Below are 16,929 nucleotides of genomic sequence, written 5' to 3' on the forward strand. Positions count from 1 at the left end.
GCTGGCCAGTCACTGGGAGGTCGCTGGCTGAATCTCGCCCTTAGTTTCCAAGATCAGCAGTGTGCCGTGTTTTTCTCGCCTGCAGGATATTAGTGCTATGTTAATGATGATGGATATCCACCCGGGAGACACCGTTTTGGAAACTGGCAGCGGGTCTGGCGCGATGAGCTTGTTTTTGTCAAGAGCAGGTGAGAACCTGGCTTTAGAAAACACAGAAGCAGCACGATTCCCTTGTTACGCATTGCCTTTCTTTTCACCAAATACCTATGGTCTGTTCTGAAAAGGTTTGCTGCAGTTCACATGGTCACATACAGTGATTTAAAGGAGAATTGCATCTGTGCCAGAGCAAGTGCAGGGACTGCAAGCCGTTTTGACTGTATTTTGAGGGCTTTTAGTACTAAGGGTTACCAGAGGCCCTGCAGAAAGCTGAGCTTTGGCGATCATTTATCGTTGGCTTTTTCTCCAATCTCATGCCTCTCTCAGTTTCTTTTTCTTCATCTGGATGGACCACGTGAATAATCAGATTGCTGGGTAGCAGTGAAAATGCTTATGTGGATGCACGCTGTTATTTTTTCATTTTACAGCTAGCACGGTTTGATGTCTGTCTCGGTGCTCTAAAAGGTAGAGAGCCTTTGCACACAGCCAATGTGAGTGAGGGCAAAACCTTGCCCTTAGACTTTGTCTCATCTCTAGGTATTTTTGTTTAAATATATTTCTGCTATTGCAGAAAACTGCCTTTCTCTGCAATATTAAAGGACTTTTGAGGGTAAAGACAGGAACCGCATCATGGAGCATCTTGAACTGATACAGCAGAAAAGCACGAGCTGCGTATCCTGAAGGCTTATGTTCAAAGACAGGGCTTGTGGGCAACCCACTATCAGAGTAACCAAAGGCCTGAGGGTGCCAGCAGCATTTACTGAACCCGAGAAGCACCCTGCATCCTGAGCTGCTGTGAAACCTCAGCACCAACATTTCTCTTTTACTGTTTTCTAATGCATGCTACAAAGCATTGTTACGGGCCACGCTGTCTTTGTAAAATGATTATGGTTTGGGCTGCATTCGTGGTTGTACTCCGCATCATTCAGCAGTTCCAAGATAGAAAACGTTTCAGCGTTCCACTTACAGCCAGCCAAGTTTCTGTGGGAAGCGTTGCTTCCTCTTAGCTCTTGTGAGGGAGGCAAACTGAACAAACCAGCTGCTCTTTTTGTTCAGGTCCATTAAATAACCCCAGAACTCGAGGGCAGCAAATTGGTTTTCTCTTGCTCTCCCATGTAGCAACGCTGCATGTCTGCTGTCCCTTGGCACGTGCTCCAGGATAACGATATAAGGCTCTTTAGAAGCATGAGTTTTTACGAGCAAGTTTAGCATTTGGCAAGTATGTTACCAACGTCATCAAGCCAACCCTGCTCTGGGTTGCCAGGTCATACTGCCAAGGACAACGTGACGAATTAGGAATGGTTACACTCAGCAAATGGCTCAGAGTCCTGAAATCCACTAGGAGCTTAAAATTGGTGAGAGCAGGTAAGCAGCAGCAAAGGGAATCTGGAGGGTCCCCTACTGAGGTGAACAGCGCAGTTCATTCTTCTTTGTCCTTTGTTTTAGCTGCAGTAATTGCCACCTGGCCTACTAATTCAGTTGAAAATGCTTATTTTAATGATCAGCCATTAAATGCTGCTCCAGGATCACTCAGCTGTGGGTGGTCTTGATATACTTTGGGCCCAAGTTCTGAGGTCAGCAGTTGCACCTCTGCTCCCTCTCCCTCTTTTTGTCTCCTGCTGCTATTCCTTAGTTCCTTCCGATCATCTTTCTGCAATAAACTGGGGGTTTTTTGTAGTTCCACTGTGGGATTTCGAAGGTGGTATGGGATTATCCTCAAAGCAACCATTGCTGCTGTGGGAGCCAGAAAGCTGACAAAACAGAAGATGGAAGTCAGCACTTCTGTTTCTAGAGATGCCTTTGGAGAGAGGGAAAGTAAGAGTCGTTAGCTCTTCCCATCTTCCCCTGCAGGCAGACCCTAAATCCAAAGAAAGAGACTGAATGCCTGATGCTGCCTAAGGCAAAAGTTAGCTTTTGCTAAATGCAGCGAATTATTTTCTGCCTTGGGTGTGTTCAGTCCACTGTGGCCATTTTGTACGCACACACCTGGACTTCCCAATTATTCCTCTCCTTTTTCAGCCTTGTCCAATAGGTTCCTTCTGATCGCTTTAATTTAGCTGTGACCATGCCAAGTCAGCAAAATCCCTGGCATCGCCAAGCTGTTAACCCCATCCACGGGAAGAAAGCGGCCCTCGTGCGCCAGTTCAGTGCTGCCCTCAGGAAAGGGAAAACAGTATGAGACCATGTTGCTATTTTCAAATGTATTTAACTGAAATCAGCACCAAATAACGGACAGCGTTAGTCACAGTTTAACACAGTTTGGCGCTGATTCAGAAATAGATTTGATTTGCTCTTTCCTAATGGTGGGTAATTTTGCCACCATTTAATACAGTGATACCCAACAAGAAAAACAGCTGCCAGACAGGTAAATGCTGGAATTTAAATCCAGCAGATGCATTACCAAGGTCCATGGAAGTATTTAATTTCCCAAATTCTCACTGATTTAACAGATTTCATTAGTCTTCTCCCTTAGGGTTACTCTCTTTACATTCTTGTTTCTGTTCCTTCTTTAATCTTTCCCAGAAAGTACTGATATGCAACAGGACAAAGTTACAACTGTGTTAAGAATGTGACATTTGCCATGACTTTAAGATCTTTGAGAACCGGAAAATACGATGTATGCAAACTTGTCGTACGGCAGCTCCACAATAATGAAGAGTTCTGCCAAGCCATTTTAACTAGTTGTCTTTATTTTTCCAGAAGTCGGTTTCAAAATATAGGAAATTTTTTGAGTGAGCAGAGGGAGCAACAAGACTGACCCCAATGTGAGCAATTTTACTCTTCCAGTAGTTCCAAACTGGTAATCTCGAGTAATAAGGAGTTGGTGCTGCGATTCTACAACTTTTAAGGTGATCAAAGGCAATGCTGCTGATACCCCACCTCCACACGTCCCAGCTCAGGGAGAGGCTGCTGGGAAACCCATCCCTCTCTTGTTCGCTTTTCTGAATGGATGCACAGCGGGATCACAGAGGTGGGGGAAGCAGGCTGGTGATTCCCACCTAAAATGGCTTTAAAAGTCACAGCGCCTCACCTGCTGAGGTGCTGGTTGCTGAAAGGTGTCTGTGCCCATTAAAAAGTAGCACGGAGAAAGAGAAGCTAATGGGGCGATAGGTTGGGGAAGGCGGGGTGGTGCAAAGATGCAATAACACAGCGAAGCACGGGCCACTGCCTGTGCCTGTCTCTGCCTCGTGCTTCCTTTATGAAGAACATTGTGTATTGGACTCGCATGGCAAATTTCAGGACAGCAAACTTATACTGAAAACAAGCAATAAAATACTTTATTACAGTTACAGACAGTAACAGGAAAATAACGCAAGCCTGCGTAAACCAAGGAGTGCACTTGAAAACCTGCCTGTGGGGCTGAGATCGGCAAGTGGGTGCGGGGCTTTTCTTCGCTTTTCCCCAAGCTTAAGAAGGGACGGGTGGAGAAAGAACTATGCATGGAAAACAGCAAACCTTTGTAAAAATGAGGACTGCCAAAACATTTAAACCCAGCAGTTTCAAATCTCACTAAGACAGAAGGAGTCGCTGTCTGTCAGCTCTGTACGCCTGTGAGTAGTGGCTGGTGTTGGAGCTTTCTGGGCTGGTACCTCTGGTTGGGGTAGCAGGAGTCACAGATTGATAAGGTCACGGGTGCTCACGTCGTTTCCTGTGGCTGGAATTACTTCAGGAGGACATCGTAGAGACGGTTTGCACTGCTAGAACTATGCTTTATTCCGTCTGTGGATCGATGGAGTTCAGTCTGTAAAAGAACTAACCCAGTACTTTATCTGCATATATTTGATTTAAAGGAAAAAATAAACTGTAATTGATAACTTCATATGTGATTATTTTCCTAAAATGAAGCTGAGATTTAAAAGTGTACTTCTGTCATGTACTATGCTACTTTTTTCTAAATTCTTTATTACGTGGGGGCAGAAGTAGTAAGTGGTGTCTTTTTTTTTTGTTTTCAGTTGGGCCCAAAGGACGTGTTATAAGTTATGAAATCAGAGAGGATCATCATAATTTAGCTAAGAAGAATTACAGGCACTGGCGTGCTGCATGGGAAGTAGGACATATGGAAGAGTGGCCAGATAACGTGGATTTCATTCTTAAAGACATCTCAACAGCCACTGCGGATATGACATCTGTAACACTTGATGCAGTAAGTCCAAAAAAATCCCCCCATTTGACATTTCTCTTTTCTGCATAAATTAAAACCCCTAGTGCTCACATTTGCAACAGCACTCCCATATCTAGCTTAACATGAGAAAAAACAATTGGATCCTCATCAGTGAAAGAAACGCTGTGATTTTTTTTTTTGTCAGGTTACAAGTATTTTTGATGTTTCGGTTGCAGTTTCCCAAATGGAAGAGCGATACGGCTGTAGTACAGAAATACTACAGTTAGTAACTGCTGTCTTGTAAGCAAAGGCAAACTAACTTTCTTGTATTTTGGAGAAATGTGTATTTTTTTATCTGAGACATATTTCAAACATTCAATTTAAGAAAAATACATAAGCTTATTGAAAATATAAATATGTAAACACTTTGCTACCAGCTATATAGAACGTGCAATGTAACCAAGACCTAAGTTAGAGTAAGGAATGCACAATTGCTTGCTCTCCTCTCCTGCTTTTTGTATCCAGATTTTGTGAAGGGAGCTGTGCTGAGGCAAACAGCTGGATGTTAACCACCCCTCCCTGTAAAGCAGGCAAACTACTTACACTAACGCTTTAAACAAACGACAGTTGTGTTAAACAGTTTGAGCAAAGAAATAAAATATATGGCATAAAAATATCATTTTTAAAACCTTAAATCTAACAGTACACAGGAAGGATCAGATATTGCATATCCCATTGTTTCACAATTTGAATAGTTTTCTAGCAGAAGGTGGATAAATTGCCAAAGACAGAAGTTTTCTAAATATTGAAACAAACAGCAAGTTAAACATTGAGACCGTAGCGTGATCTTTTCATGATAAAGACACACTTGAACGTTTCATTTTTTATGTTTTTTTTTAATGTTTGAAAACTAGATATCCCAAGGTGTTAGTAAATGTCTTCTAAAAGCATTTATTTATGTCAGGAGTATGGAATTTAATTAGTAGGAAGTTTGACATTAACACAGGACTACTGCATTGGCAAAACGCTACTTGCTGTTTTAATAGAAACTCCTTTGGAAGTAGCAAGGACTTTGTTTTGTGAATGTGTGGATCTCGGGTTTCAGGAGGCAGAAATAAAACTGGTTTGTGATTACGTACTGCTGTTGTATGCGTTCATTTTCCACTAAAAAAAAATTACAGATACATGTTAGTATTTACTGGGAAAACATAAGTATCTTTCTCTTGCAGATAATTCTGGATATGCTTAACCCTCAGGCAGCTCTGCCCGTGGTACACCCAAGTCTGAAACAGGGTGGTGTGTGCGCTGTATATTTAGCAAAGTAAGTATTGACTTCTGGCGCTTAGGCATTCATTCAGGCATCACCCAATGTTGTTACAAAACTAAACATCTTTTAAAATATACATCCAGCATTAATGAAGTGTTTAACAACACTTTTTTGTTTCCCATGTAATTTTTTTTTTAGGGAGTTGCATGCAGTATAAATTACACCTGTCCACATCCTTTGGCCTGTATTTTGGGAATGTTCTCACTATGATCAGTGGAAGTTTTCCCTTAACAACATTCTCAAAATAACTGTACTGCTTTCCAATTCAGTGGGCAGGTTGTTAGCTCCTTTGCCCTAAAATTGAAGGACTCATGTAACCTCAAAGGTAGAGAATGCAAAAAACGCAGTAGGATTGAGACCAACAGTCGGTGATTTGAGTTCTCGAAATACTACTTTATCCTTTGCATTTCTTCAAAAGCATCACACAGGTTATTGACCTTTTAGACAGAATACGGACCCGCAAGCTCCCTTTTTTGTGTGAAAGGATCATTGAGGTAACCCACAGAAATTGGATGGTACTCCCTGCTAAAATCAAGAATTGCAAATCAAGCCAAATGGCAGAAACTCAAGAAAATATTGAAGAACCTCGTCAAAAGGAACACGAAGAAATCCACATTCAGGATCAAGTAGATCTTAAAGGAAGTGAATACAATGGTAAGAACATTATTGCTGATGAGATACCCCGTCACTGCAATTTGATCATCCAAGGGTACAATGAAGGCAAAGTTTGTAGGAAGGGGCAGTATTGTTTTTCTCAGGTCAGCTAAGATTGCTGTGAAAAATAGACGAGCTTTGGGACAGCTTAGGCCTTGTCAGCTTTGAAAAAGATATTAAGTTTAAATATCTTATTAAAAATGTAGACTAAATAGAAAATAAACTGCAATCTGAAAATAATAACTGCCCTTCTACTACTGTTTTCAAATTGTTAGTTTTTAATAAAATTCAGTCCTCTATCTTCGTCCTGTAGTTGCTTTAGAGGACCCTGATGGGCTTAAGGATTCCAAAGAAATGTTACCAGTGTGCTCTGTACTGTAATCATGCAAATCCAAAACAGAAGCAAAAAGAAAATGAAAATATGTCAGGGAAAAATAATCCATGCGCGTTGGCAACTCTGGTCTGCAGGTATGTTTTAAACTTGTTGGAAAGAACTAAAAAGAAGTTTACTTCTCACAGAACCACTTTCTGACGACGCTGAGACATACTTCTCTGTGCCTTACGTCGCCAGACCATCTTACTGGCAGGATGCCCATTCAGGTGAGACACTTGGAAAATGGGGTTTTACCTTAAATGTTTAGTGGTGTTTTATTTTTTAAAAATACTATTTTTTTGTACTAGCATTTGACATGTTACTATATTGTGAAATCATAAAACTTATTATAATAAACTAGTCCTTGTATATTGAAATACTGAAGTAGTAACTTGTTTTCTTTTTAATTAGCATTCCTTACGAAGCTGAGAAAGTTTCGACCACCGCTTTCTTGAAGCTGCTTGTGATGCCAGCTGCTGGTTTGAGTATTGTATCAGAATAAAATAGAATGTTACAAAGTAGCCACTACCTTTTGCAAGTTGTGTAACTTTCCAGTAATGACTGCTTCAATGTCTACTGCATGCAAAGTTGGAAATCCCACCTGGTACTTAAAGGGAAAAGTTTTAACAGACTCATAAGGTACGGTGCCACTACGCAGCACGGTTTGTTCCGCAAAGCAATGGATCTGTGTGGCTCCTCGGGTGTGTGTCATTCTTCATTGCTGGTAAACCAGTCCATGGATTTGTCTTGGTCGGAGGTGCTACCTTGTCTCCTTTTGCTGGACAGGCTCTGATAGTCTACCAGAGAAAAACATTTAGTAAGAAAATAATGGATCAAAGTCCACCCTCTGAAATGCAAGTGAAGCAGCTTCTGACTTCACTGGCTGCCAACTGGAGGCTACTGGTTTCTTAAAGCTCTGCTGTAAGAGAAACTGAAATTCATTGGATTTGTTCTCTTGAGTAAAGCTGTGCTTATTTCAAGAAAAAGACCCATTGCTGACACGTATAGCTTTGGTTCACTTCCACCAGCCATGCTGAAAGCTGCCTGGTTGGTTGTGAACTTTATACAAAGCATTCTCCAACGGTCACAATAAACACAACTTTTTCTGAACTTTGTGAGATATAAAAAGTAAGATTTCTCAAGTAAAAATAGATAGGGTCTCACATCATCTCCAGCTAAAGCACATGCTGATCTTTAACACATTACATTTATTAAATGGTGAGTTGGAGCCTCCTCACTTGTTCTGTACCTCAAGGAAGATTCAAATGCTGAATTTTCCAAAGTTGAAGGATCCCTTGAGAATCACAGTTGTGCTGAAGCTGTCAAAAGCAATAACACAATCCTACTATAACAGTGAAAATTTGGGTGTTAGTGAGAACAGATGCAAATAAAAAATAGACCTATAAATAAATAACCCTGTATTAAATAATTATACTAAGAACTCTGCAGTGGTTAAGCACATGAAGGTATCTTTGCAGAACTGAGGCCTCGTGCAGCTCCCCCAGGAAGTCTGCATCTCAAGTGTGTTCCACTCTTAATAAATTAAACAATGAGCACTTGCCCCATAACTGCTGTATGTAAAGGAGGCTTCTCGGAGAAAGGCTCAAGGTGCTATTTTAAGTAGATTGATGTGCAAGCCAATTACATAAAACAATTTTCACAATAAACAGTTGTATTGTTTTCTACTCATACCTCAATCTTAAAAGGAAATTTGTATAAACTCCATCAACAATTGAGGTACACTTAAAGGAAAATGTGAAGTGTGATTTAATGTATGTCCAAACTGATGACAGCAACTGAGCAGCCTGCCCTCTCCAAAAACACAGCTCTCGACGTTAATTCACATAACGCGCACCAGTATTCTTCCTGTTTCTTCTAGCCAACCCTAAGTGTTTAAAATAGGATTCTCAATTTAATTAATAATGCAAGAACAGTAATAAATGCATAATAGACTGCAACACAACCCAAAGTCTATCACAGTAGATGAAGGCAGTTTGAAGAAACTCTGTACTTCCAGGAAGTCACAGAATCACAGAATGGTTTGGGCTGGAAAGGACCTTAAAGATCACCTAGCTTCAACCCCCCCTGCCATGAGCAGGGACACCTTCCACTAGACCAGGTTGCTCAAAGCCCCATCCAGCCTGGTCTTGAACACTTCCAGGGATGGGGCAGCCACAGCTTCTCTGAGCAACCTGTTCCACTGCCTCACCACCCTCATAGTGAAGAATTTCTTCCTTTTATCTAATCTAGATCTACCCTCTCAGGTTAAAGCCATTACTCCTTGTCCTGTCACTACAAGCCCTTGCCCAAAAGTCCCTCTCCAGCTTTCTTGTAGGCCTCCTCTTCAGGTCCTGGAAGGCTGCTACAGGGTCTCCCTGGAGCCTTCTCCAGGCTGAACAACCCCAACTCTCAGCTTGTCTTCACAGGAGAGGTGCTCCAGCCCTCAGATCATCTTTGTGGCCCTGCTCTGGACTGGCTCCAACAGGTCCGTGTCCTTCTTACGTTGGGAACCCCAGAGCTGGATGCAGCACTGCAGGTGGGGTCTCAGGAGAGCAGAGCAGAGGGGCAGAATCACCTCCTTCAACCTGCTAGCCATGCTGCTTTTGATGCAGCCCAGGATACGATTGGCCTTCTGGGCTGCTAGTGCACATTGCCAGGTCATGTTGAGCTTCTCGTCAACCAACACCCCCAAGTCCTTCTCCTCAGGGCTGCTCTCCACCCACTCTGCCCAGCCTGTAGTTGTGTTTGGGATTGTCCTGACTCATGTGCAGGACCTTGCTCTTGGCCTTGTTAAACTTCTTGTGGTTCACACAGGCTCACCTCTCAAGCCTGCCCAGGTCCCTCTGGATAGCATCCCTTCCCTCCACCGTGTCGACTGCGCCACACAGCTTGGTGTCATCAGCAAACTTGCTGAGGGTGCACTCAATCCCACTGTCCGTGTCACCAACAAAGATGTTAAACAGCGCTGGTCCCAATACCGACCCCTGAGGAACACCACTCGTCACTGGTATCCACTTGGACATCGAGCCGTTGACCACAACTCTTTGAGTGCAGCCATCCAGCCAACTCCTTATCCACCAAGTGGTCCACATGTCAAATCCATATCTCTCCAATTTAGAGACAAGGATGTTGTGTGGGACAGTGTCAAATGCTTTGCACAAGTCCAGGTAGATGACATCAGTTACTCTTCCCTTATCCACCAATGCTGTAACCCCATTGCAGAAGGCCACCAGATTTGTCAGGCACGATTTGCCCTTAGTGAAGCCACGTTGGCTGTCACCAATCCCATCTTATTATCTGTGTGCCTTAGCATGGTTTCCAGGAGGATCTGCTCCATGATCTTGCCAGGCAGTGTGGCTTGAGCACTTCCCGATGAAGACTGAGGCAAAGAAGTCATTGAGTACCTCAGTCTTCTCCATATCCTTCTGGGGAGGACCCACATTTTCCCTTGTCTTCCTTTTATCACTGACATACCTACAGAAGCTTTTCTTGTTGCCCTTGACATCCCTGGCCAGATTTAATTCTATCAGAGCTTTAGCTTTCCTAACCCAATCCCTGGCTGCTCAGACAATTTCTCTCTATTCCTCCCAGGCTACCTGTGCTTGCTTGCACCCTCTGTAGGCTTCCTTGTTGTGTTTGAGTTTGTCCCGGAGCTCCTTGTTCATCCACGTGGGCCTCCTGGGATTTTTGACTGACTTGCTCTTTGTTGGGATGCATTGCTCCCAAGCTTGGAGGAGGTGATCCTTGAATATTAACCAGCTTTCTTGGGCCCCTCTTCCTTCCAGGGCTTTATCCCATGGTACTCTAACAAGCAGATCCCTGAAGAGGCCAAAGTCCGCTCTCCTGAAGTCCAGGGTCATGAGCTTGCTGTGTGCCCTCCTCGGTGCCCTAAAGATCCTGAACTCCACCATTTCATGAGCACTGCAGCCAAGGCTGCCCTTGAGCTTCACATTCCCCACCAGCCCCTCCTTGTTGGTGAGAACAAGGTCTAGCATATCAACTCTCCTCGTTGGCTCCTCTATCACTTGGAGAGGGAAGTTATCATCAACGCATTCCAGGAACCTCCTGGACTGCTTATGACCCTTTGTGTCGTCCCTCCAACAGATACTGGGGTGGTTGAAGTCCCCCATGAGGACCAGGGCTTGTGAACATGAGGCTGCTCCTATAGAGGCCCTCATCTGCTCGGTCTTCCTAGCTGGGTGGCCTGTAGCAGACCCCCCCCTCTAATGTCACCTGTCCCTGCCCTCCCTGTAAACCTGACTCAGAAGCTCTCGGTTGGCTCCTCATCCACCCCCAGGTGGAGCTGCAGGCACTCCAGCTGGTCACTGACATAGAGTCGAGAGACAAGATGTGAAAACAAAAATGAAACTGTGGCAGTAAAAGCACAGTTCTGCCAATGTAACTGTATTTGTAGTGGGGATTTCTGCTAACACATAGAGATCATGCCTTGTCATACCAAGAAGGGCACAGCAGTCCCTGCAGTGGTCTAAAGGGCAAATATGGCCTCAGTTGCCTGAACTACTTGAAAATTATTTGCAATTTTAAGCCATACCTTGGGTGCAATGAGAAGGAGAGTCAACGAGCATTTTTTCAGTTGGAAAGGTGCCCTTCGCATTCTGGGATGAATGTAGTTCCATCATCTCCAAAGTGCCAGTAGATGAGGAGGAAGATGATGATAACCTTAGTCGTACAAATCTTCCTTTCTTACCACAAAGCAAGCAGTCTGCAGGAGTACCACTAGGTCCTCGGGGCAGCTGTACTTCATCATTGTGATAGTTTCTCACAGCTCCGCTGTGGTGCACAGAACGTTCTCGCTGCCATATATAATGTGTTGGAGCAATAGCCATCACCTATCAGAACAGCCATTATATCAGAAACCATAAAAATAACAGGAAAACATACAGCTGAAAATGAGCGATCCAATTCATGTATGGCAGAGAATTAATACTACGCAGCTGAAATAGATATCATCTATTATCTACCTGCTTCTGTCTCACTAGAAAGTTTGCTACCTTAGGCACAAGCAAGTGAACCAGTTATGAGTCAGATGTGGAAACACAAGTGTCTTGTATACTCATGTAAACCATCACAAACACTGGTTTATGCTTTGTACGTTGGACTGAAGATGGTGTCCTTTCCTAACTACTAAACACCAACAAGCTGGATCTTCTGGTTTACAACATCACCACACTGATGACTGTTGGAAGCTGGAAGGGTATGCTGGGAAAAGCATTCCACGCTTGCCTTGTTCCTTGTGCTTCTCCCGTAAGCACCCAGTCCCATCCCCAGAGATGGGATTCCAGAGTAAATGAGCTTTTCCACCAGCTGTGGAAAACACTATGTTCTTAGAACACAACAGGGCTTTTCCCTGAAAAGTGAGAAATCTCTTCTTTCCCTCCTAATATGTTTGAAAAATGTTGGTTGTAACACTGCATTAATAGTTGAGAAGGTTAAAAGTGTATCCTTCTGAGGTTTTTCCAAATGCAGCGGAAAACCCTTACCTTAAAAAGTCAACTGAAGTTATATTATTGATTTTGAAGAGAATAAAGTTTCACCTGAGGTGCTGGGATTTTTACTTGAAGATTCTACTTGCGTACAAACTTATAATTTGTAAAGCAAACACACACACACAAAATATTATTTCTAAAGTGGATGAAGCGAAAAAACAATGGTAAATCTTAAATAAAAATATTTGCATAAAGCAGAAATATTCTAGTCAATAAAAACTTCACTTTTAACAGTAGTAAGATATTCTAGTTTACTTTAAAAGCACAGTTTCAAAGAATGTATTTTAGATGCAGAAGAAAAGAAAAATTCATGGAGGGTAAATGGAACATTACATTTTAGCTGCATCTTTTCTTCCCCATGGCTTGTCTACACACTGTAGGGAAGGAATTATTTGTATAGAGCTAGACTGTTAGGTGGTATTAATTGTTGTAGTTTCAGCATCTACAATATTAAAATCCTCCCTACCTCTTCACAGCAGCGTCTGCTTACAATAGCCCTGTAGTCAATTTTACTCCACAGTTGATCTCTTAATTTTAAGAAATCAGGGAAGAGCTTTCTCCAGGCTTTTCCCAAAGCCCATGGGAAAATGTCATACTTTGATTCTTCATCGTCTTCTTCAACTGTATTTGCCAGATACCTTCAAACATATATATGTTTGTGTCTGTAAATGTTGTTAAATCTTAAATCACTGGATTAGTATGATTTCTAACACTAAAAGACATAATATTAACGTAGTTCTTTTTCCTAATATTGTGAGAAAAACTGCTAACAAAATACAGCCTTTTCTCAGGAGTACATTATTTTCTTAATCAGAAAGTTCCATGTGTATCCTTTGGGTAACTAAAAGTCTCCTAAATTAGTAGATACACAAGAACTAACATATGCTGACAGCTTCCTCCAAACTGGCAAGATACCCTTGCACTAAAATGAACAGTTTCTGACTTATTCTCTAAGTAAAGCTTAAAACTATCTTACAAAATTTTAAACTTTACATTTTCTACTTTATGGATTTTAACTATTCTTGGAAAATCACATCACTCACATTAAATTAGCAGCAAACAACTAAATACAGGTCTACCTTCATGTATAAATGAAAAACTTAAATGACTTTTTTAATGTCCATATTTCTCCCTTCCTTCACTCCATGCTGCTTTTGGTTCTGAGTCATCTTCCCAGACAACAGGAAAATATTTACTTCCTCTGGATCCACCTGATACTAAACTCCTGTGAATCATACCTGAGAAAATTATGACTTTTGGTCTCCTCCCCAATTTTCTCACTTGCTCCTAATCCAAATATTCCCTCTAGTCCCAGTGTCTCCAGAGCCTTTGTCCCTTTCTAATCCTCTTGCTCTTCTGGCCTGGCTTTGCTCCCTTCAGTGGAGTCAGATGGCTTCCTCCTCCATTCTCAGCAGGTGCTACCCATTCACAGCAGAAGAAACAGCCATCTTTCTCCCCCTACCAGTGCACAAATCAGAGCATCTGAGAAGCCTTATTAAGGAAAAAAGATGACCTGAGCACCATAACGCTATGAAAGAAAATGCTGAATCACTCTGTAGGTATAGCCAAATATGGAGAGATTATATAGGCTTGGTAAAGACAGATTCCTGATTGCACCTTTGTTTCAATGTACAGAAATTTTAGAACTGTTCAAAAAAGTTCTCAGAAATTCTCTAGCAGTATTTTTTTGGTTGACTTAAATCACGTTGACAGAAACTTTCTTTAAGAAAGAGATGCTCGTGAGGTGCGTATCATGATGAAACATTTCAGTACAAATGACTTATAGGCTGGCAAAGATATAAAATAGGATCTTCTAACAGGAATTGTGAGCCGCATCTATGTTGCCATGTATTGTCCTGCGTATATTTCTTGTAATACTTAAAAAAGTTCACAGATTTACAGTTTGGCAGGCAGAACGCCATGCTGTGTGTCACAACAGCAACACAAACATCCCCTCACTGCTGCTCAAGCTTGTTCTGCACAGGTGGTCATCAGAGGAATAATGTTGAATTTGCACTATTTATATATAGGATGTAGATTACATTTCTATACTTTGTATAGAACCCAAACAACTACACAATCATTAAAGAAGCCTCATTGTATATCATAATTATCAGTGGCATAAACAAAGAAATAAAATAATGCAAACTTTATCCTAATAAAACCAGATAATTTAAAAGTACTTACAGAGCCACAAAGAAATTGATTCTGGTATGCTCATTTATTGTGAAGTTAGCCCTCTTGAAATAAACGAAAGTCATTGCCAAGAGATACTGTTTTAAAATGTAAAATGTTACATTCATTATTAAGTATCAATGTATTATTTCAGTACATCATTTCCTAAGGTCAAACCACCACAAATGCTTTGCACATTTATCTTGCACCAAGATATTTTGGTCATTTTTATCAATGAGGAAAGCATAAATTGAGTTTCTCAAAGCTCCCATATGAACAAAATAGAAAAAAATTATGGCCTGTATTTGCATTACAGTATCAAGTGATTAAGAACAGATTTTTCACTCGATATATGTTCTATTAACTAAGAGGGAAATACACTTGCCTTGTCTGCAATTTTACAGCAACAGTCCATCCAAAGGAAGTCTTGGATTAGATCATCATCTGCAACAAAAAAAAAGTTGTAGCATTTCAAACACAAAATTGTTTTTGTTAGAAAGTATTTGTAAATAAATAACAGACCATCCCTTTATTAAACCAAATAAAAAGAAGCAAGCTAGACGCAGCAGTCAAGAACAGGGAAACTGAGGGGAGAAAGAGATTAGGTATGAAAAAACATAAGTGACAAAAGAAGACAAACTACCACAAAGGCAAGGTGAAAAAACTAGTGACTGCATTTCATTCTCAGTAGTAGCAAATGAAGGTAAAAAATCATCAGGTTTTTTTCTATTTATGTAACTTCTTCCTGCATTAAGTGGTTCCATCTCATAGCATACCATTATTTCTGATGAACCATAGACTGTTGAGATCTCTGCACTTTGATTGCCTGACAGCCTTTATAAGGCAATACTTGCTTGCTTATCTGTGGTCAGTGCATCACTGTCTGTGGACATGTACTATAATAGGAGTACCACAAACTCTCTCCGATTCACTCCTGGATTCAAGGTTCAAACAAAAAACAGGCGTAGTCTTCCACTACTACTTAATCCCTTCACTACATTAAATAAATACAAAACTTACTATGAAAGAGACACAAATGCAAAAGACACTCTGCAGTTTTTCTTCCCGTCCCACTTCTCCCCCTAAATGTTTATTCCCACAATATATAACACATTTATAACACTGGAGTCCAGCCTTTTTTAAGCCTTGTGTAAAACAAGATGTACATTGTTTTACATGTACTTGTTGAAATAGAAGAGAAAATAGAAAGGGAAATGATCATTAAAAAAAGTATCATACCATCTTGGTTTCATTTGTAATTTAAAAAGATACTTCTCATCAGTTTGGTAGCACTTTTTGTATTTTGAACTTAGGCATTAAGTATTTATACGCTAAAACATAATAAAATATCGTTAGACAAAGACATGGTCACTAGTATCTATACAAAAAGCACTCACAGAATTACTGAGTTTAGAAAACATACTTGCTTAATAGTTTACTACTCTTCACTCAATACATTGATATCTATCATTAACCTACCAAATAATTTTAAAAAAGCTATCATTTCCTGACGATGAATAACTTGACGTGGTCCCTTTGGACATTGATATTTATGTCTAGGAACATTTTTTTCACCATTTTCTTCATGTTCTTCAAAAGTAGGGCGCTTTAGTCTAATAAGTTTTTTTTGCTGATGTGATCTGGATGCACTCAATTTTACATGAACAGTGACAGTGGGAGATGTCTGACACACCAGATTGTGTCTCATTTTGGTAAGTAAAGATTCCTGTTAAAACAGAAAAAGAAATTGACTACAAAAATAGTTAGCTTGAGCAGCAGTTCTCTGCATTTCTTTTGTTCAAATTAAGTGTTTCAGTAGAGCTTGTATGCCAGGTGATACAAAAATTAATTGTATCAGTACTTATTGTCTAAGTCTCATGCCCTAAGCCAAAAATGTAGATTTTTTTAATTTAGTTCTAATTTGATAAAGCTCTTTTTCAGTGGAAAGAGCCTTCAATCTTTCTTTTATCATTCAAATTTCAAAACATGGAAAAAAATCCTTTCCAGAAAAAGTTGCCATTTGTCAGACCCTCACAGCCCCATGCACTTGTATCTACCAAAAAATCTCCATTCCTCCCCTCCAATTTGTGGTTGTGTATTTTTCAAAGAGCATTAATAATTGGGAATAAAAACTTATCCCTCAGGTAGGACATACCCTGAAGACATAACCAAGGACACAAACCTGAGGTGTTTGTAACTGTAAAGATCAAGAAGATACCGAATGGAGCGTGAGGAAAGGTATTTTCAGACAGGAGCAAATGTAATTACTCCTTCAGTAGGTCCCTCCACAGAGCATAGGCCTGCCTGAAGCCAGCTCACAGCAGCCTCCTGGCTGGCTCTCCAGCTCCTAGTCAGCTGCCACCTTAAAAAAACAACCAAACCACCCCCCCCCAACCAAACAAAACCCAGAAGCCCCTCACGTGTGCCTTTGAGAAGGCTGTTTTGGTTCCCAGCGGGCGGGCCCGGCGCCCGCGGCTGCCCCGCCCCGCTCCCCTCAACAGCCCTTCCCTCCAGAGACCGCCCCGCCACGCGGCCCCCCCGCCGCGCACCTCGAGATGGCGCCTCTCGCAGCCAATCGGAGCGCGCGAGACAGCTCCCGCAGCCAATCGGGGCGCCGGGCCCTTTTACCCCCCCC

At 41.5% G+C, this 16,929-nt stretch overlaps 2 protein-coding genes across 3 annotated transcripts; one reads left to right on the forward strand and one right to left on the reverse strand.

Moving 5' to 3' along the window:
• The first annotated feature begins 17 nt into the window (after positions 1-17).
• TRMT61B (tRNA methyltransferase 61B) lies at positions 18-7,249 on the forward strand. 2 transcript variants are annotated; one of them, XM_035903652.1, is made up of 6 exons: positions 18-188; positions 4,110-4,300; positions 5,488-5,579; positions 6,004-6,239; positions 6,759-6,839; positions 7,024-7,249. In XM_035903652.1, the coding sequence occupies exons 1-6, from the start codon at positions 98-100 to the stop codon at positions 7,065-7,067; spliced, it is 735 nt and encodes a 244-aa protein (XP_035759545.1). In that variant the 5' UTR covers positions 18-97; the 3' UTR covers positions 7,068-7,249. The 2 variants fall into 2 exon arrangements, with proteins under 2 accessions (XP_035759545.1, XP_035759546.1); XM_035903653.1 differs by lacking the exon at positions 7,024-7,249 and having other exon boundaries at positions 6,708-6,763.
• Positions 7,250-7,303: 54 nt separating this feature from the next.
• Positions 7,304-16,002, reverse strand: SPDYA (speedy/RINGO cell cycle regulator family member A). The gene is made up of 6 exons (XM_009648197.2): positions 15,774-16,002; positions 14,680-14,738; positions 14,307-14,392; positions 12,586-12,757; positions 11,165-11,462; positions 7,304-7,409 (listed from the first exon to the last, which is right to left on the reverse strand). The coding sequence occupies exons 1-6, from the start codon at positions 16,000-16,002 to the stop codon at positions 7,321-7,323; spliced, it is 933 nt and encodes a 310-aa protein (XP_009646492.1). The 3' UTR covers positions 7,304-7,320.
• Between the last annotated feature and the right edge of the window lie 927 nt (positions 16,003-16,929).

Source organism: Egretta garzetta, unplaced genomic scaffold, assembly GCF_000687185.1.
Source record: "Egretta garzetta isolate BGI_Z169 unplaced genomic scaffold, ASM68718v1 scaffold11, whole genome shotgun sequence".
In the NCBI taxonomy this organism is placed as follows: domain Eukaryota; kingdom Metazoa; phylum Chordata; class Aves; order Pelecaniformes; family Ardeidae; genus Egretta; species Egretta garzetta.